Source organism: Haplochromis burtoni, unplaced genomic scaffold, assembly GCF_018398535.1.
Source record: "Haplochromis burtoni strain Fernald_Lab_line unplaced genomic scaffold, NCSU_Asbu1 Contig_7, whole genome shotgun sequence".
Lineage (NCBI taxonomy): Eukaryota > Metazoa > Chordata > Actinopteri > Cichliformes > Cichlidae > Haplochromis > Haplochromis burtoni.
The window spans coordinates 4,743,632-4,759,641 of NW_024582368.1; the positions used below are offsets into that span (position 1 = coordinate 4,743,632).

The 16,010-nt window shown below is 40.7% G+C and overlaps 1 protein-coding gene across 2 annotated transcripts in view; it reads left to right on the forward strand.

Moving 5' to 3' along the window:
- The first annotated feature begins 10,484 nt into the window (after window positions 1-10,484).
- LOC102308332 (ankyrin-3) overlaps window positions 10,485-16,010 on the forward strand; it is a 118,015-nt gene continuing 112,489 nt past the window's right edge. Inside the window, exons 1-2 of one of the 2 annotated variants that reach the window (XM_042225543.1) lie at window positions 10,485-11,134; window positions 11,297-11,733. In XM_042225543.1, the coding sequence (XP_042081477.1) occupies window positions 11,665-11,733 (69 nt within the window). In that variant the 5' untranslated portion in view covers window positions 10,485-11,134; window positions 11,297-11,664. Of the gene's footprint in view, window positions 11,734-16,010 lie in introns of both variants that reach the window. The other variant, XM_042225542.1, reaches the window with a different exon arrangement.

A 16,010-nucleotide genomic window follows, 5' to 3' on the forward strand; every position in this document is an offset into this window, starting at 1 on the left:
CGAGGGCTAGCTCACTTTTATCCTCTCATCACCTCACTATAAGTGCTACATTTGTTTTCACTCTCTGTGCCCTCCTTGGAAATGAGAGCACTTTCCATCCAGTTGTCCATCTCCTGGGAGGGCCATCCAGACATTAATGGACCATTTAAGCAGGTAAATGTAATTTCATGCTGATTCAAACAAAGTTACACTGTCTAAAGCTGTAATGGCATGTAATGCCGCTGCGTGCTGAGTCATAGAAATAAGCGTACAATGCTCCGATCCTAATGTAGTTTGAGCTTGCCATGACTCAGCTGTTATTATGGTCGAGTAAAACGAACCACAGAGCAGCACTGATTATCAGCTTTGTTTTGAACCACAACTGATCATTCATGTGACAGCAGATTAAAGCTATAAATCAGCAGATACATCCATCTAATAACAATAAATCTAATAACTATAATTAAGTTGTGCCAATTTTGGCCTTGTGGGTTTCTTTTTCATTGCATAGCGATTTTCTGTGAGCTATGGGGTAATTTATTTTTGACAAGAACGTAAGAAATACAAACAAAAATAATGTTATTAAAGATTTACTGGTGGTTTTCAGATAAATGTTTAGTCTCAACACTGTAAATCCTCCATTTAATGAGGTGTTTTTGTAGTTTAGTCAGAACTCCAAGCACAGCTTGATCTAACCTTTTGTTTCACTACATAGACAACAAAGATGAACAGCTGAGAAACTGGGTCAAAGAAGAAAGGTCATCTGGAACAATGGGAACTTGGCAAAGTAAATCCCTCATCACAACTACGGCACCTTAATTACTTGATTATTTTTTATTTTCAAGGTACAAAGTGTTACTTTTGGTATTTTTGTGAAACTGAGTAGAGCTGACGTGGAAGATAAACACAATTACAGGCCAAAGAAGGAGAGCGATGACAGTTTGAATTATAGATACTTTCCACGCTAACCTTAATTACATGAATGCAAGACAAAAACATATCAACACTTGAAGTTTAAAGTAAACCTGACTTCCATATCAGCCTGAGTAGTTTTTCTTTTGAGAGACATCATCAGTCATACTTGAGCACAGACACGCTATCGCGATCACAGAGGCACTTGTTTTTTTGTCAAAGCCCTCTGGCAGTAGTTAACATTTCAGTGCTCCGTGGCTGTTTTAAGGGGATTCCTGACCTAGAGTACAAGTTTCCTCAGGTTTCATCATACGTCAGAAAGAGCTGAAATGAAAGGAATTTGATTTTTTTTTGCAGTCAAAAACAAAACACAGACAAAAATACATGTTGAACCTCACCTGTAATAATTGCACTGTTATTGCTTTGCTCTGGGAATGGCCACTTTATCACGATTATAGTTCCTGTCATGGCAGAAGAATTCTACCGTCTGCCTGTTTTTGTACTTTAAGTAACTCCCTTCTTTTGCTCTGCTCCTCCATAGCAACCTCAGCACACTGAGACTGGATTGACTGGAGAGATCGGGCAACCTCTGGACATTGCTGTGTCAGCAACAGCGAGGCAAGTGTAGACTCTCAGCATATCTACCATTCACACTGTGCATGCTAGATATAGGCCAAGATGGATACACAATTTTCTCATAAGCCTTCTCTCTCACTGATACACATAGAGAAAGGGAAGATGAATACAGATATTTTCATTTGCATATGCGGCATATAAATGTATGCAGAGACACGGGGAAAGCCTGTCTCTGCAGCCCGGCTATAAAAGTGCAAGACACCTCAAGAGGAAAATCAAAATGCTAAAATCAATAGCGGCCTCTTTGTCATGTTTGCATTGCAGGCAGCATTAATTTTCACAGAAGGCAGCCACCTGTGATGGGAGTGTTTGGCATGAAAAACACTGTAATGAAAAATACAATACAACATCATTGATGGTTTTTCCTTGAATACGGCAAGCTGAAAGCACAATGAGTCTCTGCCAATTAAAAGACGTCATATTTATTTACTCTACAATCATAGGTTTCTATGAGCTCTGCGGTGTTTGCAGACTGGATTAAATGACTATGAGAAGGCAGTTCATTTGAATACACCTCCAACAAGAGAAACTTTTCCAAAATGTTAGAAATAATTACGCCGAATGTGAATTTCTCCTAAAAACATATGCATATTTCCAGGTGATAAATATCACTATAAACTAAAATAATTATAGGCATCATTCGTCCCGCGTGTCTATTTGGGGAGCTCAATCACATGAACCAAACTGAGGATTTTTAGATAGTTTCCGATATGGACTACTGTCTGTTGGGTGCTACATGTTAAGTAAAATCAACTCTGGACAATGTCTTGACCTGATTCCTCCCACAATGTCTGCGATTGAATTGTGACAACAGCAAAACGCGATAAGCAAAAATGATAATGAAACAGTATGTTGCCTAAATTTGGTAAAAAAAGTGACCAAATTGTTCCCCTTTCCTCTGCTCCCTTCTCATTCTCTTCTCAAATCACAATAAATCCTTATAAATTATAAATAAATAAAAGGTTCACTAAGTTGTAGCTCTGCTAAAGACAATCCAGTTGCTTGCTCTGCTCACTTGTGTATTTACATTATTTAGTAATGCAATTCACACCACAAACATTATAACCACCAGTAAAAGAGGAGCCCTCAATCCCCACACCTCTTTATCAGTCAGGGTGCACCTGTCTGGACCTGACCTGATTACTGAGGAAAGTAGGTCTGAATTTAACACTCATTGTTGTCAGACTACCCGAAAGGACAAAAGTAAAAACGAGCCCCTCACTCTTCCGTCTACAGCTTGGATACAGTTTCTGGCACCTATATTCTTGTCTTTGAAAGAGACGACATGTGGACAGTTTTGTAGATAGGTTGGATATTTGCTTTGTTTAAACCGTAGAACTTGACTGGAGTTATTGTAGGGTGCTTATTCGTTGAAGTAGATGCATGTGTATGTACACCTAGGTGCCCATTAAACACTTTATCCATGTTGGTGTGTGTGAGATGTGTTGATGTTTGACAAGTTTGTTATAGACCACAACTAGCTTGCTGGTATTGATTTAGATCATTTATACCTAATTGACTGACTAATTTAAAAATGCAATATCTGGGCTGCTCCTTTCTAGTTCTTAGAACAGTCCTCTGTTAGTTTTTTGAGGTAGTTCCCACAAGCACCAGACAAGGAACTAGCTGCCAGAAAGGAAACATAGCCCAGATAATAACATAATAACATAATAACAATATGCTTCTATGGTGATTAACTGACAAAACAGATTTAAAAATTAGCTTTTAAGGTCTTGGTATAGGTGTTGTTAAGGTCTTGAAAAAGATTTTTTGTGCTGCAGGCACAGTTTGCTGCAAAAGGACAAGAGCTTAAAAGTTATTGTCATAATGTTAACCTTAATTCAAGATATTGGTTTCTCATACTGAAATGTGCGTTGAGATGATATAGACGTTTAAGTGGGGTCATAAATGAATGGATACTAAACATGACGCTATACATTGGAGGGTTGTTTCCATGGAAGGAGCAGCAACCAGCAGCAAACGTAATGATTGATTTTTTGCGAAGCATTGCTTAATTTGTATGGAGCTCTTCTCTTTGTGAGCCTGGGATAGGAACCCCCTGTAGAGCTGTCTGTCAGGCCCTATCTGGCCTCTGCATACAGCACATCGATCAGTGACGTTCTATTCAAAGCATGATGGATTTGAGAAGACACTTAAATGCAGTTGCTTGCAGCGTAGTTACATTTCAGTAGCTTACATGTCTGAATTACTGCTGTGGTCAAGATTATGCCTGAGAGATGCATGGTCAATAACAGAGCCTAAGCCATGTCAGTGGCTCAAGCAATGGTTGGGTAAATGCTGCAATGTTAGCCTGTCGTCCATTCAGCCCCTCTGTTCCAACTGAAATATCCCTATAGCTTTTGGGTAGATTGCTATAAATTGTTCGTAAGCATTCATGGTCCCCGGAGGATGAATTATGTTCACTGTGATGAACACCTGACACTACTTGCCACCATTAATTTTCTGTTTTTAAATTTTTATGAAATGTCTTAAAAGCTATTTGATGGAAAGCCAATGCTTCTGGTCAATCATGATGTCTCCAGAGATCTCCATGGATTTATCGCTGTGTACTAAAATTGATGGGATTCCCAAGAGTCTCCAGTATCCACTTTTTGTTTAATTAAAGTGGTTAAGGGCAATATTTGCGTAGAATCCTGGTCTACTTGTCTTTTTGCAATCACACAGGAAAATTAATTGCAGTAATGTGGTGACATAGAAACTCAATAATCTTTTCTCAACTTCAAGGCAAGTGACTAAAGGAACTACCATTGACTGATTGATTGACACATGACAGCATAGTAAGTATATTCTGTTATTACCTTGGCAACTGTAGCCTGGAATTTTAGGTAACAATCAAGCATGAACATAGACAGCTGCCGAAGCGATACAAGAGATTTGTTTTGTGTGTGGATGCAGTTTTAGTGTTTAGATTCTTAAACTTTCCCACAGGGCCACTAGCATCGCTGTAAACTCTATAGATACTAAAGGGACTTCAGACCCAGCCATACACTCAGACAAAAACTGGTTCATCCCAAAGACAAAATTCCCAAACACGAACTTATCAACGTAGTGTATGCTGTACAGTGCACTGACGAATGCTCAGACCTCTGCATTGGAGAGATCAAACAGTCACTTCATAAACGCATGGCACAACATAGAAGAGCCACATCGATGGGACTCAGCTGTCCATCTGCATCTAAAGGACAATGGTCACTCTTTTGAGGATGGCAATGTTCACATTTTGGACAGAAAAGACAGATGGTTTGAATGAGGAGTGAAAGAAGCCATCTATGTCCACTGTGAACGACCATCTTTGAACAGAGGCGGTGGCTTACGACCAGAGATGGGCAGTAATGCGTTACAAGTAACACGTTACTGTATTCCGATTACTTTTTTAAGTAACGAGTAAAGTAAGGGATTACTATTGCAAAAAAGGTAATTAGATTACTGTTACTTTCCCGTAAGCACGCTGCATTACTGCGTTACTAAAACCATGATTTTTTGCAAGAGTGTCTCATGACAATGACGTAAGCGAGTGCGACGTCCGTGGCAACAGCTGTGTGCAGATCAAGAATGGATAATATATCGAGTGCAGGAGAGAGTATGAGCGTGCAGCGTTTAAAGCGTGGAAGTACTGACCTTACTTTGAGTTTGATTCCGTAAAAAGTGACAAAAACATTAGCGTCCGCTGTTCACTGCGTGGGAAGAAAACTTATTTTTACAGCGAAAAAACCCCTTAACTTCCGAGCAAGGACCGAGTGCGCTGCCACGGAATGGGAAATTCACAGACAAACTTGCGGATTCTTCCAATGACCGCCGCAGCACACCTACACCAGGGCAAACCTCCGCCTGCTATACAGGTGAAAATAGAGCAACAGGACCTCTGAGTCTTTGATTTTATTTATTTTCTGCTGTATTTCACTTTCAAAGTAACGGGATTACTTTTTGGGGGAAGTAATCAGTAATTAGTTACTGATTACTTTTTTCAAGTAACTTGACCAACACTGCTTACGACACCAACTGTCTGCCATCCATAAACCAGTTTTGAGATCCCTTCCCAGACGCTTTAATGCCCACTCACATTCTGGGCCATTTGACCTCAGTAAATCACATGATAGGGTCTGCAGGTTTCTCAGTGGGTTCACCTAAAATCTTGGCTGATTGCGACCCATACCCGTTTTCACACCTTGGCTAGTGTGATCAGGTAGAGGATCAATAGGGGGTCCATGACCCTCTTGGGGACACTCCCACAGGGCTTAAAATCTGAGACTCTCAATTGCTCTTAGAACTGAAGAAGCTTCTTGGATGAGAAGTGAAACGTCTTCAAGAAACCTAAAGAAGTCCAGACACTTTTGTTTCCAAGCTCCTTAGACTGTGGTGACTCAGAACCTTCACAGACATACTAAAGGGACATTCAAACAGGAAGCATTTTCCTCTCTACGCATTGCTTTGCTGCTGCCTACTGACACCAGTTGCTTAGGTAACCATTTAATATATTTATATTCTTTGCTGTCACTGGTAGCTGCTTCAGTTGCTCAATGCAAAGTTGAGAAAAATTTAATTCAAGACCCATGCAGGTTTGTTTGTTTGTTTGTTTGTCTTTTTACCCTAATGAAAAAAAATGTCAGCAACATTTGGGCACTTCATCTACCCAAGGGGCCAAAATTAGGGTATAACTGTAACATCTGCTCTTTCCAGGAACAGTTTAATAACTGCCCGGTCTCTGGGTGCCACGTTGCTGGGAATCACTCCCTTTACACCAAGATACAGTTCCCAAAGCTATATGTGTTTATATTTTCATAACTGTTTTGTAGCTTTTGTTTCAGTTTCTCCGCATTGCCATGATGTTGAAATATCCTAGTATTTCTGCATCTCTCACTTCGGATGTCTCAAAGCAATAAGAGCAAAATTAGATTTCCTGGCATCACTTCATGTGTTCACTGTATGTGTAAGATCAAAGTCACAGTAATGACAAATCTAACTGCAGCCAAAAGATCACAGTCTGTGACATTGTCTGCACTTTGCCTCAAGGACAGGACACAGATGTGATCGGTAGATTGTTAATTGCCCAGTAAATATTGTTAGAGCTATATTTTTTTTTTAAAAAGGCTGAAGCATATTGTCTTATAATGCATAAACAAACACTTTTTTTCTCCAAATAACTGTCACATAATCCTTTTTTATTAGTGCAGATTATGAGATTAGTATGGAATAGTGAAATCTGCTACACCAGTCTCACAGCAAAATATGTATTATTGCTCCACAGGGAAGATATAGTCGTACCAGTGTTATTAACATTTTTTAGTTAGTTTTGTATTCAGTGTTGCATTTACTGTTTAGGTTTTTGCAGTTGCTGTGTGGTAATCGTTGCCTCTTTGTACCATTTTTACACTGTTTTCTGTTTAGTAGATTTAGGCATCAAAACATCTTGTTCTGGTTTATGCATGACATATTTATGCATATATTAATGCAAGACATATATCTGGCTTAGTTTGAAATAAACTCTTTGACAGGATTAATTATATATTGCAAAACTCCAACAAATTTCCATTTGTCTGCATTGCAAGGGTGAAGATCCATACCCCAAAAATGCAAAAACTAAATAAAAAAAAAAAGTTGCTGAATATTATACTGCACAGTCCTCCATTCCCTAAATATTACTAGTATTATTTTCTATATACTCACTGTTTTCTTCACTTTCTAGTTGCTAGCAGCTCATTAGGGTTTTACAACAACATGGTGACTATAAACAGTTTAATATGGATTGGTAATCAAGATGACTGTGATTGATAGCCCTAGAGATAACCTACTTACTATAGTAGAGATAACCTAGTGAGTGTCCTTACAGTGATAACCTGCGTGCGCTTGGACCATGCACGTATTCAGATACACACATCTGACTAGGAGTATATAAAGAATAATTGCTCCACAAGGTAACAGAGGTGGATAAATGCAATAAGTGCATGCTAAAACAAATGGTGTTGATTAGTGAACATGGGGAGAAAAGGACCACCTTCTGTCATCAGCTGGTTATATTACAAGCTGTATCTCTTCCTCTCTTTACTTCTCCTGCCTCTCTTTCCAGACAGTGTACTGGGGATGTTTTGAGACATTTGGGGAGGATGTGACTTATTTAGTTGATTACTGCAAGGAGAGGAATATGTCTTTTGATATGGAAATCACACATCCCCTCCAAACTCGTATTACTCCATGCCTAAAAAGCACAGCAGGAATTGTGCATATGTTTAGAAGTTACATCAGCAGTTACAGGCACTAAAGAAGCTGAGCTAAGTGTGTCCTTAAATCAATTTCCAAGATTTGTCAGGCTGACATATGGCAATATATAAGCAAAAAGCTTAAAAAACAAAAATTAAAAACATTATATATATAAGATCTAGGCTTGTCATCTTACTGTGATGTTCTTATATGAATTTTATTGTTTTATTTTATTGTGAAACTGAGTATTTTTCCAGTGTGGTGTCTATATCCTGCTTTTAAGACAGAGAAAAAGATGTAAATAATTTACCATTTCTGTATGAATTTGTAGTGTTTCCCAGTGCAATCTGTGGAGCTTATAAATCGTAATAAATCCCTTGCTGATGGGGCTGCCTCCTGGCAATCAATAATAACCTCTGCTGGCAGACAGTCAGTGGAACCACGCCCTGCAACACACACGCATGCACACAGAGCAGCAGACAAATGCTTCTGCTGTAAGCATCCACATGTGCTCACATTCCCATCAGCTTTATTACATATACACATTAAAGTGAGGTTAGAGTGAAGAGAACATACCCGGCTACAGATTAAAGTGTGAAGCGCTGTGTAATCCTTCTCTCCTCTCACTCCGAGGACTGGAAGTTGTACATGGGGGATGCTAGAGTGATAAAAGGATGACAGAGAGGAGGAGGATGGTCTTGACTTGAGGACATCATATGTCACTGGTGAGAAAGCAAATAATCCAGTGTGAGCTCTCTCTGTGGCATTTAGGATATCTTTATTGAAAGTGACTCCTTATTCAAGATTCAGTCCAAATATTGCAAAGACTCCAGGAAAAAAAATTCACAGCTCTTTTTGATAAAATTTCATCTGACATTGGCTGCTTTTTCCACTATTTTTTTCACTTGTATCTGGCCACCTTCAGAGGATTTTTTTAAGACACTTGACAACTATGAATCATTCAAGCATAATAAAGGCCCCTAACTTAAAGGATGAGTCAGTGTTATGTCTACAGAAGACAGACAGCTTAGCAAATAACCTATTTTGAGGCTTTTTGCTACTAGCAGCCTGTCGTAAAAACATCTTATTTGGTCCCATTTCTTTAGTTGAATTTATGAAAATTGCCAAGGATAAGACATTTTATTTCGATAGGTATAAAATAGAATTTTGGCAGCAAAAAGGTGATTCTCAGAGAGCTTATATCAGCGTGGTGTACTGTCTGTATGCCAAAGTACACAAGAACTGGACTGAAAATCAGTGGCACCATATCTTATGGAGTCCAAATTTGAAATTTTTGGCTAAAACCATCATCAGTATGTATGAAGGAGGTCATGAGAGCAGTACAACAGTAAGTCCTTACAGTTTGGAGCTGAATTTCACCCAGTGGTGTTGTGGATCTTTTCAAAATTGATGAAATTACAAATGGAGAAAAGTATCATAAGATTTTGATCCACGATGGATAGAAAAGATAGCTAGAAAGAAAAGCTTTGAATGTCCTTCAAGAAGCTTGGAGAACTATTCCTGAAGACTATTTAAAGAAACTACAAGAACGCTTACAGGTCCTAAGGTTTTCACACCTGCAACGTTTAGTCCATTTAACTTAAACTGTGGGTCATTTTCCCACTTGGTGAGACTCACTTGGGATGCAAACCAACACAACCTTTGGATGATGATCTCAGTCCAGTTCCAAACAAACTCCGGAGTGGTTTGTGACATTACTGAGCTAAACACCTTCCCTTAGCCATGTGTGCTCTCCATTCTGGGATGCAGCAGGTGGGCAAAGGTCACTACAAGCTAGCAACTAGATGTGAAATAAGAGTCAATTCTCAGTGTTTTCCTATTGTCTAGAACACAGTACCTTCTTCCTGTATTTACTTTTGATGCTTCCACCCCAGACACATCTGGCAAATAAGCGAACTGAACAGTTTGTAGCTTTTTACTGAACATGTATGTTTGTACATGTTTGAGAAATTCACGATCAATATATCAAGAGATTTCCACAGTACTAAGTAAGATAATTGATGAATAGCACATTCATTTTCTTTCAATTAGACTGAAATTTAAATAAACTTAAATTAGACTTAATGATATTAATGGCTTAATAATCAGCAACTCAGAGATTGCCCTCTAACTCTGTGATGTTATTATAGCCTGACCTGTATTGAAAAGAATAGCACTTAGGAACAGCTGATCTTTTTCTATGTTGTGTTTGTATATTTAAAATTCAAGATATTTGACTGTATATATAAATATAAAAATATAATGTGTGTGTGTTTGTTTTCAACTGAGTCATGTTTTTACATGGTTTCACTGTTGGTGAACAGCATGATTGTGCTCGTCAGGAACAGGAGAGAGAAAGAGCTGGTTAACAGCAATATACACCCCAGAATAAAGAACCTGTTGTTTAGGGGGCAATCGTAGCAATCCCTGCCTCTCTGTGCCTCTGTCGGCTGCTCATTTGCTTTTTCATTTGTTCTTTCATTCTTTCTATGCCTCCCTGGTTTCACTGTTCCTCTGATATCACATTGTTTTTTCACCCTCCCTACCTTCCTCATTTCCCACTGTCAGTTTCTCTCTCCTCTCTGCGTCTCACCCTCCACTCACCCCACCCCTCCTTCTGACCTCTCATTCTGTGACACCCAGGGCTTTTTGTTCCCATTTTCTCCCCTTTTCCGTGATTCACTTTCTCTCCCCCTGCCTCATTAGCTGGATGCTTCATTGGTGGAGCGCTGTAGCTTGTTGAAGCCGAAAAAGGCGTGGTCTTCATGTCTTTTTGAAGTCTGTCTATGCCGAATCGTTACACGGATATTTCAGTGGTTACTGGTTGAATATTTTTTGGATTATGTCAAGCTTGCGTGCATATCTGTATACTTGTTTTTCCTGTCTCGTGCACACATTTTTATGCGCACACCTTAACTCAACCAGTCAGTCTGTCAGACAGTCAGGGCTTGGTACAGTTCTGTTCTGTTCCAGTTTCCAGTAAGCTGATCCTGTTGGCAAAGGCTAGTGGGGAGACTTCCTTTTCTGGAAGGACCTGATGCATCGTGTTAATGATCCTCTCTCTCTTCCACCCTATTTCTTTCTCCCTCTCTCTCTCTCTCTCCCCGTCTCTCTGCTGGCCTGTTCGAGGAGAGTCTCATTTCATATTACAACGTCTGGGCAGGGAGCGACAGCAGAGATCATCCAGCCGGCAGAGTGAAGTGGATCACACCCCCTTTTCAACCTATTGCTCTCTCTCTCTTTCTCACACTTTTTTTACTCTCGTCTTTCTCCTACTTTACGCCTTAATCACTGTTTTTTTTGTCTTTTCTTTTTCTGTCTCTCTTCCCATGTAGCATTTTTGTGTGTCTTTGCCTCTTTCTGAAAGTGTGCCTCTAGACTCCACGCTCAGGTAGGCAGCACGACACCAAGTCAGGAATACACTCCTTCAGTCTACTTCTCTATCTATCTTTTCTTTCTTCTTGCATCACATATATCAACATCCTCCACCTCTTCATCTTCCTTCTCCATCTCTATTTCTCCACTTTCCTCCTGCCTCCACACCCTGCCTCAGAGCGCGTTGGAGAGAGTCGCCAATTGCGCACAGAGAAGGCAGCAAGTGGGAGTGGACCTCAGTGAACGTGCTTGCAAGTGTGTGCGAGTGTTTGTGAACGTGGAGAGGAAGAGGAGAGAAGAAGAAGGAGGAGGAGGAGGAGGAGGAGGAGGGAGTGAGCATCAGCACAGTCCTCCCAGTCTCTCCTCGCTTCACGCACACTCCCACTTTGCATGGAACAGTCCTTCTTTCACTGCTTCTAAATGGACATTTCTGTGGCAGCGTTTAAGCAGTGAAGACAGCAGCTGCTGCCACTCTACTCCATGAGCTCCTACATGCTGGATTAAAAAAAGTGAAGAGAGGGGAAGAACAGTGGGAGATCTCTGAATATGAGTGAGGAAGCTAAGGAGAAAGCAGGCGGCGGGAAAGGAGCCCATCGCAAGAAGAAAGGCAAAAAGGTATGAGAGAGGAAGCGGTTTCTTTGTCTTGGTGTGCCTGGCTTGTCACTGGATCATTTGCTTTAGGCTTAGCTAGTGATTTTTCATGTGGAAGTAAAAGGTGGTTGGATGAGGTGAGATTATGGGTGAGGTTCATGAACCAATTGCAAAAGGAAAGTAAAGGTGTGTCTAACCACGTTGTTGAAAACGATCTTTTTTCTAGAGCAGATTTTTTCAGATGTTTAAGACTGAATATTATGTTAATTCTCCCATGAAGTGCTCACAGATTTATTTATTTTTCTACTGTCTACGACTCTGTCACGAGAGAGAAATGTTTGTTTAGCCTTACCTGGAATGCTTCCAAAGCCAACTGAAATGCGCCTGTCAGTCATTGGTTATAACCCTGACGTTGCAACTGGTCTGCCTGGTTGTTTTGCTGTGGCTGAGGGAACAGTTGTATGTAAAGTGCAGAGAGAATGTGTGTTATGGAAGAAAGGGGATGTCCTCAGGGGTTAGGGTGGGGGCAGTATAATGCACGGATTGCACAGGCATCTGTCGTAAAGCCAAACTCCTTCACAGCTGTGTATGTGCATGTCTTTGTGTTACCGTGTGAATGTGTGTTTATCTGAGAGACATCTACGTAGTCATCCTGTTATGATCCGCTGAAGTAGCTATTATGGTTTTTGATTGAAGGTGTTCACCACAGAAACAGGTCGTGACTTATGAAATGTCGGTAAGTTTGTTTGCGCACATGTGTATACTTATCTTTGATTTTCCGCTTGTGGTTGGCAGTTAAATATCTTCAGTGTGTCTGTTGGTGGTGGAACCATTATTAAAACACTTCTCTCTTCTTTGCTTCCCATGCTGGTGTGTTAATGTTAGTAGCCTATGATGAATATGTTCTGGCACTGAAAGCAAGTGATCAGTGCAGAATACACACTTCGGGGCACCAAACACACAAATTGTTTTCCAGATTGTTTGAGCTGCTTCAGAGCTAATACAAGATCTGAGGTAGCCCCCAAGATCAGGGATGTAACAGAGAAGAGCTACAGCAGATTTTAGCTATACGTTTTACACAGTGAGCGTGCCTGTTGTTGAGAAGAAATGTATTCTGTGCTTCTCATTAAATAATTTATAGCTGCTGTAATATGTACCACCCTCAGTGGTAAAGCTGTCAGTCTGGCTACTCATGAATAGCGAGAGACACAATTTTCAACTTGCAGACTTCAGTAAATACAGTAGTGTTGAATGTAGAGAAATGGCATTTATCTATAAAATCGTGTATGGTTTAATGGTTACAAATTTGAATTACATATGGTAATACATCTTCACGAGGGCTAAAATGATAATTCTATTCGTTCTTATGGAAGCAAAACGTTACGTTCTGCTGGGAAAGATGAGGCCTAGCATTCATGCAGATGTTAATTTGACAGTATCACAAGACCACCCGACTCCCCATCCCCCTGCCAATGGCAATGGCATTCCCTGACGGCAGTGGCCTGCCTCAACAGGAGACTCTGCCCCACCACACTGCAAAAACTGTTGAGGATCGGCTGGAGAAACACAACAGGAGCCCAAGGCTTTGACCTGGCCTTCAAACTTCAGATTTCAATCCAATTAAACATCAACAGGATGTGCTGGAACAGGCCATGTCTATGGAGGCCCCACCAGGACCCAAAGTACCTGCTTCCTGTGTCTGGGGGTCAGACACTACATGTTCGAACATGTTGATGTCCTAGCACATCAAAGCTGCTTTGGTGGCAAAAAGAGAAGATACAAAATATTAGGCAAATAGTTAAATGTTGTGGCTCAGTAGTGTGCCACAAGGCCTAAGGAAACATTAGTGATTATATTGTCAAACACCCTCCCATGACATTTTCTGGAGGGCAAGAGGATCACTATCATCAGTAATGTTGCAAATGAGGGTTTTGCTTTTAATATCACCAGATACATCATTTATATTACATAGAAACTGTGTCTCAGCTGAATAAGTTCAAGAATATCAGTTATTCAAATGAGCCTCACAAATACATGATGGGCTACACTCTTCTTCTTCACACGGAGAAATTGTGATTTTAAGAAAAATCGTAAATATCAGTTTGGAATATGCAAATATAAGGAAGAGTCTCCATCTCCAACTCCATTTCACAACGGATTAAGATAAAGCGCGTTTGGTTAAATTCACCAATAGGATTATGAGCGAGGCCTTAAGTTCTCTGTTGACATATTTTCCCCAACAAGACTCAGTCCATTATCTCTCTCACACAAGCTCCAGACTGCAGCCATGCAGCTGAAAACTGCACACCAAAAGAAGAATGCATATTAATGCTTTTTACATATGTATGCTGTTTAGTCGTTCTGCGAGCACGTGTGCAAGTGTGTGTTCGTTGGCTGTGCGTTTCTCTGCGTGAGCATGCGAACGCCAGATAAATATGCCAGATGTGTTAATGATTGTAGCCATGGCAACCAGTCTCTCTTCTAAGCAAAAGATGTCGAGGGTGAGAGCAGAGGGAGAGGAGCGAGGAGAGTGAGTGAAGAGGGGGTGGACTGGTGAACTTGGTGGCCAGAACAGAATTTATTTTTCATGAGGCAGCTGCTGTGACGGGTAAAGCTCAAGGATACAATCAAACATCTTTTGACTCAAGGTCCCCCGACTTATACTGATTATGACAGGCGTCGTGAATCAACCCCAGATTCAGTGTGGTGTTTAGGGGCTTTTTCCCCCCTGATTGTTTTTACTTATCTGGGTGTATGTGGGTGTGTGTTTAAGTGTAGCATGTCTGGTGTGTGCGCTGAATATTTGTCAGCATGTTAGTGTAGCACTTTGATGTTCCTCCAAGTGCTCTATGATCTCAGAGAGGCTTAATGATAAGAATTCGATGTAGTGATAGAGATAATGAGGTTTACATAACATAAGCACACACAGTATTAAAAGGAATTCAGTGGCAAACATTTCCAGCACAAGGAAGCTGCTGGGTGTATGCGCGCACGGCGGGCGTGCACATGTGCACGCACACGCTCGTAATTGGACATCTGGTTTGAAGCGCTGTGTTGAGTTATCGTGTAGTTAGTTTAGCTGCTTAAACTACACATAGAAGGATTTTCTTATGCAGGAAATAAGGAAGAAAGATTTGCTGTGAGATAAAAAAGACCCCAGAGGGCTTATATAGAAGTATGTCCCTTTCAGAATCCTAAAAAAACTAAAACTAAACTCAATAAAATTAAAAAAAAGAAAGAAAGAAAATGATGAAAATACCCTTTTTAATCAGATTTTTTAGGCACAGACTTTGTACATGTTACTTAAGGAACTGGTGTGGTTCGCAGTTAAAATTCAGATGTTTTGCAGTTTATGAATTAAAGCAGGGGTGCTAAGGATATCTGTGCATTTTGCCCACAGCAGTGGCTTCTCCATATAAATCTCCTCAGAAAAGTAAATATAACATTACATAAGAAATGTTCACGCTGAACTGAAGAAGCACCACAGTATGGGGTTATACCATCCAAAAATAAACTGCCTTAACTGCAAGATGTACTCTGTGTTTACACTTCCTGATGATTGTGTAAGGATCCATGGTGTTTCTGTCAGAAAAAACCTAAGGAGAGCTGCTCCTGTCAAAGCTTCTGACAGTCCAACATGCTGACAAGTGGAGACAGCTGAGAAGGTATCGGTATCACCGAAACACAACATTTTGTCACAAACAAGCCGCTGCTGTTGATCAAATTTCCCCACCGTCAGTACATTCTGTCTCTGCTCCTCGCTGTGTATTTCATTCTCACAACGCAACCACAAGTGGCAGGAAGAGTTCATTTACTTGTTGCTATATCTTTTTGAAATGAAAGCTTTTAGGGCTGTAGCTGAAGCTTTCGTTGTGATATAGAAAAAGTAATGATGACTTCAGCTCAATTTCTACCATCCTTCCACTTTTCACTGGGCTGCAAACATCCCCCTTTTGTCTCGCCTCTGTTGTCTTGTTTCTAATGAGACAGCCAGTCGGCCAGGCAGCAAAGCTTGGGCAGCTCTGTTCTTTGTCTTGGATGGAAAAACCCTGCCAGAGACAGAGAGCCCCGCGTCTGGAGGACTGGTGAAATAAGCCGTTCTGTGACAGTGCCTTCAAAGAGAAATTGCACATCACATCCCCCAGATAACAGCAGAGCACTGGTGAATGTGCTGATGGAAGATGTGAAGCGCGCGCGCGCGCGCGTGTGTGTGTGTGTGTGTGTGTGTGTGTGTGTGTGTGTGTGTGTGTGTGTGTGTGTGTGTGTGTGTGTGTGTGTGTGTGTGTGTGTGTGTGTGTGTG